The following is an 8,144-nucleotide window of genomic DNA, read 5'->3' as shown; positions in this document are numbered from 1 at the left end:
CTTCGAAAAGGAACAAGGAAGGGATGCATACAAGGGTTTGAAGAGAGGGATGGGAAGCAAGAAATGGTGTAATTATAATCTCAGAAATCTTTTTAAAAATCCATTTCAGAGGCAAAGAGGAAAAACGCCCAGCTACACTACTCCCCTGCTCCTCCTCCGCACAGACGCGGATGCAGACGCCTCTTCCATGGCACTGTGCTGATGCGAGCGGCCCCTGGCTCAGGATGCTGGGAAGAGTTTTTATTTCCGGCCTGTTTCATATGTATGTGAGAGGCGTGGTCACCCGTGTGTGTGCTTCTGACTGTTCTGAATGCCTGCATTCTGTATGTGTGTTTTGCAATCATGTGACCTGGTCTGTGGTCAGGTGCCATCTTTACTAAGGGTGAACACGTGAGCTGGCCGCCATCTTTACTAAGGTTAAAGACTACAATTCTTTATGCTAACGAGCTCTCCCTCTGCAGGCTGAGGGCGCTTTAATTCTCTGTGTCTATGTGTACATAACTTAAATTCTACTGTCGTATGTGTACATGCAGCTACAGTTCAGAAAAAGAAATGTTTTAAACAGTCACAATAATCTCTTAAACAGTCCTAATGAGCTGTTCTTTATATTTCCTTCTAAAACTAATAAGTCTCAAATACTTTTAAATTGGTATGTACTCTTATATGGTGATAAAAATTTAAAGTTATAAGGATCTATTCAGGTTAACAAAAGCAAACTTAAAGATTTACACTTAAGTACTTATGCCTTTGCCAAGGGTTCAACACCAAGCTTCTAGAGAATTTAGAAAATAACAATATATATTTGATACCCACAGGATGGCTATCTTGATTTCTTTCCTGAGCTCATTAACAGGTTTTATTTTGACATTAAAGGAGCTTCAACTCAAAATCATTATTTTAAGGCTAAACTTAACAGAAATGCAATGTAAAATCCTAATCTTATAACCTAACCTATTGTAGACTGTTAAGGAATAAAGATTAAGAGTCATCTTATAAATGATCAAGCTCTTTAATTGTGGTCATTCTGGGCAGTGATGCAATTAATTACAGGGATAAAGCCTTACCTAGCCCCCTGTGTGCTTAAGATAAGTAACTAAAGACAACTCAGATATATCCAATAGACATACAGTCTTCAAATGCTCAGAGAGCTGCAGAATATAGCATTTACAATGTTTTATTAAAAACTTTTTTAATAGAGAGACATGTTGGCTCCTGGAAGCACCCCTATTCCCTCCAAAGAAGATGTATGGGCTGAAGAAACTCCACCCAAACCTTGCTTCATAGGTGGCAGCGCTAGCCACTGAGCAAACCTGCCTTTCGCCTCAACTGCTGCAAAGACCTCTTCAAACTGTGGACAACAGGACACTGAAGAATTGATTGCCTGAAGTTGCTTAGGCCAAGGGTAGGCTGGTCTTCCTACAAACTCCTAATCCACAGAGACCCCAGAGCAAGCTGGGTACGGGAAGCTGGGAGATGGTTGAGGAGTATCTGTTTTCCCACCTGAACTACTGCAACCACCTGACAGAGAAGATAGACAAGGAACAGGCTGGGCACTACCTCAGCCTCTTTCTGCCATCTGGTGGCAACAAGGCAGAAAGACATGAGCGTATGACAAGCCATTGCTCCCATCATGTGTGAGTTAAGTTTGGCCACCAAGTGACCCTACCCCACCTCATCTGAGGGAGCCATCCATTCATCCCTTAAGCTCTTGTTTCTGCTCCTGCTCTCTTCCTGGGCAAGGGTTCAACCAGCCCCTCCAACCTGGGCCTAAGTCACCAAGCTGCCAAGATGGAAGGGCTGTGTAAGGCCCAGAGTCACAAGGAACACCATGGTACCACCGAGTCACAAGGGACACCATTGTATGGCAGAGTCCCGGTCTCCATTATGCAACCAGCCTGATCCACCCAGGTGAGCAGAGGGAGGACCGTGGGCTTTGGAGTGAGTAGACAAGGGCAGAGGAAACCTGAGGGACACTGAGACCTCGTTCTAACCATTAGTCTACAGAGCACCCCAAAGAACATGCTGGAGGAAGATAAGACCAAAGCCTGTGCCAGCCAGGAAGCCTGCCTTCCAGGAAGAGATTTCACACAGTTCTCACGACTTATGGGATCACCTTGCAAGAGAGACTGGGGCAGAGACAAGGGTGGGTCAGTGATGGGTGGGACCACACCTGTACCCAGACTGCTTAGTCATGTATACCTCTTACCCTCTTTTTAAAGCATCTTTATGCTAGTGCACTAAAGATGGGCTTAGAGGATTCACTGACCTCTTGCTGTTCCTCTCTCAATGTGGCCACACTGAATAATTCTCTTTTCTCTGCTTTTCATTATTACCCACATCTATAATTGGTGTGTTGGACACCAATGGCCAGGCCTACCGTGCTGGGGCTTCTAAAAACTCTGGTAACCTGATGGAATTAGATGCAGAGATCCACAGTCAAGCACTGAGCCAAGCTCCAGGAGAGGGTGGAGGGATTATATGAGGGGGGGTCCAGATTATAATGGGGAACCCAAAGACAACTGACCAGAGCTTATCCTCTGGACAGACAGCTAGGGAACTGACATGGGACCAAGCTAGGCCCTCTGCATCTGAGTGGCAGTTGTGTAGCTTGGCCTTTTGCGGGCCCTTAGCAGTGGGACCAGGACCTGTCCCTGACACATGAGCTGGTTCTTTGGGACCTATTCCCTATGGTGGATGCCTTGTTTAGCATTGATACAGAGGGGAGGAGCTTGGTCCTGCCTCAACTTGATATGCCATGCTTTGTTGATTCCCATAGGAGGCCCTACCCCATCTGAATGGAGACAGAAGAGGAGTTGGGGGTAGGAAGGAGGTAGGGGAGGAAACAGGAGAGGAGGGAGGGAAACAGTGGTTGGTATGTAAAATAGTTTTTAAATGATTTTTTAAAAAAAAAAGAATTAAAGGCTGGGCAGTGGTGGCACATGCCTTTAATCCCAGCATCCAGGAGTCAGAGGCAAGCAGACCTCTGTGAGTTTGAGGCCAATCTGGTCTACAGAGCCAGTTCCAGGACAGATTCCAAAGCTACAGAGAAACTCTGTTTTGAAAAACGAAAAAAATAAAAATAAAAAGGACAGTTTCTCAATGCCTGCTACATAGTTATGGGCAAGAAAATTCCATTGGTTCAAACAGGGTCTCATGGAGCCCAGGCTGACCTTCAACTTGCAGACATTCTGCCCATCCTCCCTCTTCAAATTGCTTTTCTAAGCCAGGTTAAATATTCTCATCTGAACAAATAGCATAGCAGCGCTTGGGGCACGCACTCTCATAAGTCTCAGGGATTAGGGTTAAAAGCATCTCTTGCTTTTCCAGGGCAACCATATCAGGTGACTTTAATTCCACTTCCAGGGGATTCGAAGCCACCTTCTGGCCTCTGAGAGCTATTGCATGCATGTGGGGCACATACACGAACACAGGCAAATACACACCCACAAAATCAAATACATAATAAGTATTTTTAAATTAAAACTAGTGTCTGGTGTTGGAAAACCTGCAGGAAATCTTTCCTGGGTACATAAAATTCTATGGCCCTCTGTGCTAAGCACTCACGAGTATTCAGGGAATTGAAATCAAATACACAGCCATACTTGAAGGAGATACGGGAGAAGGTATTAGTAACATTCTGTTTCCATTTTGGGGTACTGGTTATATGACTACATGGGGGAGTATAGTTTATGAAGTTCTGCTTTTACACTTATGTGCAATTTCCTGTATGTGCATCATTTTTCAGTAGGGTCTCATTTATTTTCATTAATATATTTTTAGTTTTGGGTATGGATATTTTACTTTGGGGTTTGTTTCGGTTTTTGTTTTTGGTGTGTGTCTGTGCATGCACACATGTATTCGTGAGAATACTCCAGTGTGCACGTGGGGGTCAGAGGTCGACATCTTTCGCCAGATGTCTTCGAACTCCACTTCCTGCCCCCACCTGAGTCTTACTGTACTAGGAGTTCACAGCTTACTTAGGCTAAGGTAGGCTGATGAGCTCTGGGGACCCACCTGTTTCTATACACACACACACACACACACACCCTCTGTCCAGCATTTTACAGGGAGCTGAGTACCTGAGCTTGGTTGGGTCCTCAGGTTTGCCCTGCAGACATTTTACCGACTGAGACATTCTCCCATATCCTGGATTTAGGATTCCTTCCCTTTTCGTTAAATATTTATTTATTTGTTTGTTTGTTTGTTTATTATTGTATTGCATGATGCATGTGTAGGCATACTTGTGCCACAGTAAGTATGTCGAGGACAATTTCTGTGAGTTCCTTCTCTCCTTCCACCTTTATAGGCAGGTTCCAGGATCAAACTTGGGCGCTTCTCTAAGCCATCTGGGCAGCTTTAGGTTTGGGAGAACAAGGTCTCTATAGTCCAGGCTGGCTTGAACCTGTGGTCCTGTTGCCTCAGTCTCTCAGGGGTTGGAATTACAGGTGCGTGCCCTCACGCTCTGGGCATTCAGTAAGATTTTTTAAAACATTTTGTCATGCTCTATAGCTGTTTATAACGGTATTGCTCACAGAGGAAATCGTGGAGCCCGGCTCGTGGGATCCCGCCTCCAACTTAAATTAATGAAATTATTTCCACTCCTTTCTTCCTGCCTTGCTAATCCTGATGAAACTCGGGCAGGATGGTTGTTCCTGGAAGGGGATCTGGAGGTAGAGAAACACCGATTCTCAGTAGACGATTTGTTTTCACCATAACGTCCCGCCCTCCTAGACGTTGCCAGTCGGTGTCACGTGATCGCCGAGTCAGCTGACCTGCGTTGAGCTGGAAGAAGTCTTGGCTTCGGTCTCTTGGCACCATGGTGAGGGATTAATGAAGCTGCGTAGCGGGGTATCGGGCGAGGAGGAGGTTTGGTGGCTCTAGGAGCGTAAGGAGAGAATCTCTACTGGAGCCCGCTGGGTACGGCGGAGCGGCCGAGTCCGCAGGCGCAGCCAGGCATCACGGCATGGGCGCGCGACCGCGTTCATCCCCGGGCCTGGGAGGACCCGGATTCCCACACACTCCCCCAAGGCCACAAGATGACCTCCCGCAGGAGCCCACTTCCTCGGCTGTCGGGTGACCAAGACGAGAACGTGCTTAGGACGGGCCCACACGGTTAGGAAGCCTCTCCGCTTTCCAGAGCCAGGAAGTGGTTCTTGATTGATTGAGCGTTCTGATTCATCCATTCATTGAGCAGATTCGTATTGAGTGTCCAGCCTGCACAGGCATCGGGACTTCAGCTGCACAGGGGGAGGGCAAGTCAGAAACAGGAGTTGACAGGCATGGTTCTTTGTCCACCCGCAGAGACTTTTCCTGAACCTTGAGTCCACCCGGCTCGGTGAAGGGTAGTTTGTATAGTCCTGTTGGGAAGCAGGGGAGACGGAAGGGTGTCCTCAGACAGGGGACGGTTTGCAACCTGTGAAAGAGCTAGGCCCCCGGGAGAGTGCACATCTTGTCTCGCTAGAGCTTGGTGAAGATCAGCCCCAGCCCTGCCAACAACAAGCTCCCAAAAACCTAGGACCAGAAAGGGCCTTAAGTAGACTACTGAATGAGATGGGAGCGTGGTGAATGAGGATAGAGGGTCCAGAAAGAATGAAGACAGGGGTAAGGCTGAGGTGATAGCATCCGGCAAGCTGTTATGGCTAGAGCGTGGTAGAACTGCCACCGATTGATGTTTGCTGAGCAGTGAAAGGACAGGGTCGGACGGCAGTGGGCGGGGAGAGAGTTCTCAGGACAGTCTGGTGATAGGGGAGAACAGATGGCCAGAGAGTGGGTTCTGGTCACCTCAGCCCTTCCTGCAGTCTGACTTCCTACCTTACTTACCCTCTTGCAGAGGTTCCGGTTCTGTGGCGATCTGGACTGTCCTGACTGGGTCCTGGCAGAGATCAGCACACTGGCCAAGATTGTTGAGTGAACTGGTTAACTTAGGGTTGGGAGGAGAAAGGCTTGGATTCGGGGTGGAGGGAAGAGATTGGGACTGGGAGCTGGGGGAGGGCGGCGGGTGGGGTGGGGAGTCTCCCTGAAGGGTATAGGAGCCTCCATGCTATGTGGCCTTGGTGGCAGTCACATGACTGGCCCCCCTTCAGCCAGTCCCCCAGAAGTGAGGGGTAAGGTGGGTCAGTCGGGCTGAAACAGTGGCATCCTTTCCAGTCCTCTGTGAAGCTGCGGCTGCTGTGTAGCCAGGTGCTAAAGGAGCTTCTGGGGCAGGGGATTGATGTGAGTACGGGAGCCAACACCTTACTGTCTAATAGCCTTAGGAGCCCCAGAGAAGTCTGTTCTGCAGCCTCCCAGCCCCCTTGGATGTCCCTTCCCTCCCTCCAGGCCCAGCACATTCCTTACCACAGTCTCAGGTCCAGGGGCAAGGGGCTGGTAACAGGGTTCTGGCACCCCCTGAGGACCTCCTTTCCCCCTAGTATGAGAAGATCCTGAAGCTTACTGCTGATGCCAAGTTTGGTGAGTACCCCAATCAGGAACCATGGCCTTCCTTAACCCTCCTGCTTCAGGGGAGGAGAGGAAGGGAAGAAACATATGGATAGCCCTGTCCCCATCCGCTGCCACCTCCTGCTGACCCAGTAGTAGTGCCCAGGGTTCAAGAATCTCGGGGCCCCAAACTGAAGATAATGGGGCAGGGAGATGGCTGGGGCCACAGTGACACTGCCGCACCTGTGGGCCTCTAGAGTCTGGAGATGTGAAGGCCACAGTCGCAGTGCTGAGTTTCATCCTCTCAAGTGCCGCCAAGCATAGTGTGGACAGCGATTCCTTGTCCAGTGAGCTACAGCAGCTGGGGCTGCCCAGAGGTATGCAGGGTGGACAGGCAGGTGGGAGACCTGTGGGTAACCTGGAGGATACGCTGAGGCCTTGTTGACCCTGAAATGTACCCAGTCCTCTGTGGGTCCTGGATCCTGAGACCCACCAGTGCCAGTCCCCCCCTGCCTCCTCAGCAGAGCGCCACCTCAGAGCTCCATCTCCCCACAGAGCATGCCACCAGCCTGTGCCGCTGTTATGAAGAGAAGCAGAGCCCCCTACAGGAGCACCTTAGGGCCTGCAGCCTGCGTGGTGAGTATGAAAACGGCCTTGGCCGGGTGGGGTGGGGGTGGGGGTGTATGTGGGCTGTACTCTAGAAGGTACAAACACAAGTCAACTGCCATTTCTCCTGGGGAAGCCTTAACCACAATTGTACACAGAAGAGTTTAGAACTGGCCAAGGATTTAATGACTACGGCCTGAGTTTCTTTTTTCTGAGGCCCATGGTAGATATTCAAGCACCTGTCCTACAACAGGCCTGGGTTGGAGGCTTTGTAGGCCATGCAGCCTTGAAGGGTTGTGGATGAGCCCCATTGTGGAGGGAGGTGGAGGACTTCCAGCTTGCTGATGATTGATAGCTGCCTAACTTCTTGCCTGCAGTGAACAGACTGGCCAATGTGGGCTGGCGTGTGGACTACACCCTGAGCTCCAGCCTGCTCCGTTCTGTGGAGGAGCCCATGGTGCACCTGCAGCTAGAGATTGTGCCTGCCCCGGGTGCCCTGGCCCAACCTGTTTCCATGTCCCTCTCAGCAGACAAGTTCCAGGTTCTCCTGGCAGGTAAGGCTGGACCTACAGAGGGTGGGGGCCCTCCTGGGTCTGGCTGTCTTGGAACTGGCTCTAAAGGCCAGGCTGGCCTTAGACTGGCTTCTGTCCCTTACCACTCCCCTTGCACCCCCTTGTCCCCTGCAGAACTGAAGCAGGCCCAGACCCTGATGACCTCTTTGGGCTGAGAAGGGTGTTCCTGGCCTCTGTGACGCTTCCTCAGTGCTCCATACTTCTCTTCCAAGGCTGGCCCTGACCTCTTGGGTCTCTGACTGCCTGGCTTTTTACATAGTGTTCCTGGGTGTCTTGCCCAGAATTCCCTTCTTTCCTTTGAAAGGAAGTACTTGTCAACCATTTTACAGGAAAAAAGAATAAACTTGTGTACAGACAGCAATGTGTACGGGGCTTGCTTGTCTACACACACAGCAAGTGGGATACAGGAGACATCAAAAAGGAAGGAGGAAACGCTGGGGAAGGAGGAGGTCAGCATTTTGTAACTGCCAACCAGACCTGTGGAAAGAGCTGTGCCCAGTGGTGCAAACCTATCATCCCAGATGCTCCAGAGGCTGAAGCAGGTTCATG

At 49.9% G+C, this 8,144-nt stretch overlaps 1 protein-coding gene across 2 annotated transcripts; it reads left to right on the top strand.

Annotated features, from left to right (window-relative positions):
• The first annotated feature begins 4,715 nt into the window (after positions 1-4,715).
• Positions 4,716-7,952, top strand: Commd4 (COMM domain containing 4). Of its 2 annotated transcripts, XM_005088302.4 has the most exons (8): positions 4,716-4,819; positions 5,831-5,902; positions 6,148-6,213; positions 6,411-6,450; positions 6,675-6,794; positions 6,973-7,053; positions 7,401-7,577; positions 7,710-7,952. In XM_005088302.4, exons 1-8 carry the CDS (start codon positions 4,817-4,819, stop codon positions 7,748-7,750), a joined length of 600 nt encoding a protein of 199 aa, XP_005088359.2. In that variant the 5' UTR covers positions 4,716-4,816; the 3' UTR covers positions 7,751-7,952. The 2 variants fall into 2 exon arrangements, with proteins under 2 accessions (XP_005088359.2, XP_040586028.1); XM_040730094.1 differs by lacking the exon at positions 6,148-6,213 and having other exon boundaries at positions 4,732-4,819.
• The last annotated feature ends 192 nt before the right edge of the window (positions 7,953-8,144 follow it).

The sequence above is a fragment of the Mesocricetus auratus genome, unplaced genomic scaffold (genome assembly GCF_017639785.1).
Source record: "Mesocricetus auratus isolate SY011 unplaced genomic scaffold, BCM_Maur_2.0 Super-Scaffold_100022, whole genome shotgun sequence".
Lineage (NCBI taxonomy): Eukaryota > Metazoa > Chordata > Mammalia > Rodentia > Cricetidae > Mesocricetus > Mesocricetus auratus.
The sequence above is the reverse complement of the archived record's forward strand: the minus strand, read 5'-3'. Positions and strand labels throughout refer to the sequence as shown.

Excerpts from the sequence above, each read along its gene's own strand:
- Commd4 (XM_005088302.4), top strand. Across the intron at positions 5,903-6,147 it reads TCAGCACACTGGCCAAGATT|TCCTCTGTGAAGCTGCGGCT; the intron begins GTTGAGTGAACT and ends CATCCTTTCCAG. Across the intron at positions 6,214-6,410 it reads TTCTGGGGCAGGGGATTGAT|TATGAGAAGATCCTGAAGCT; the intron begins GTGAGTACGGGA and ends CTTTCCCCCTAG.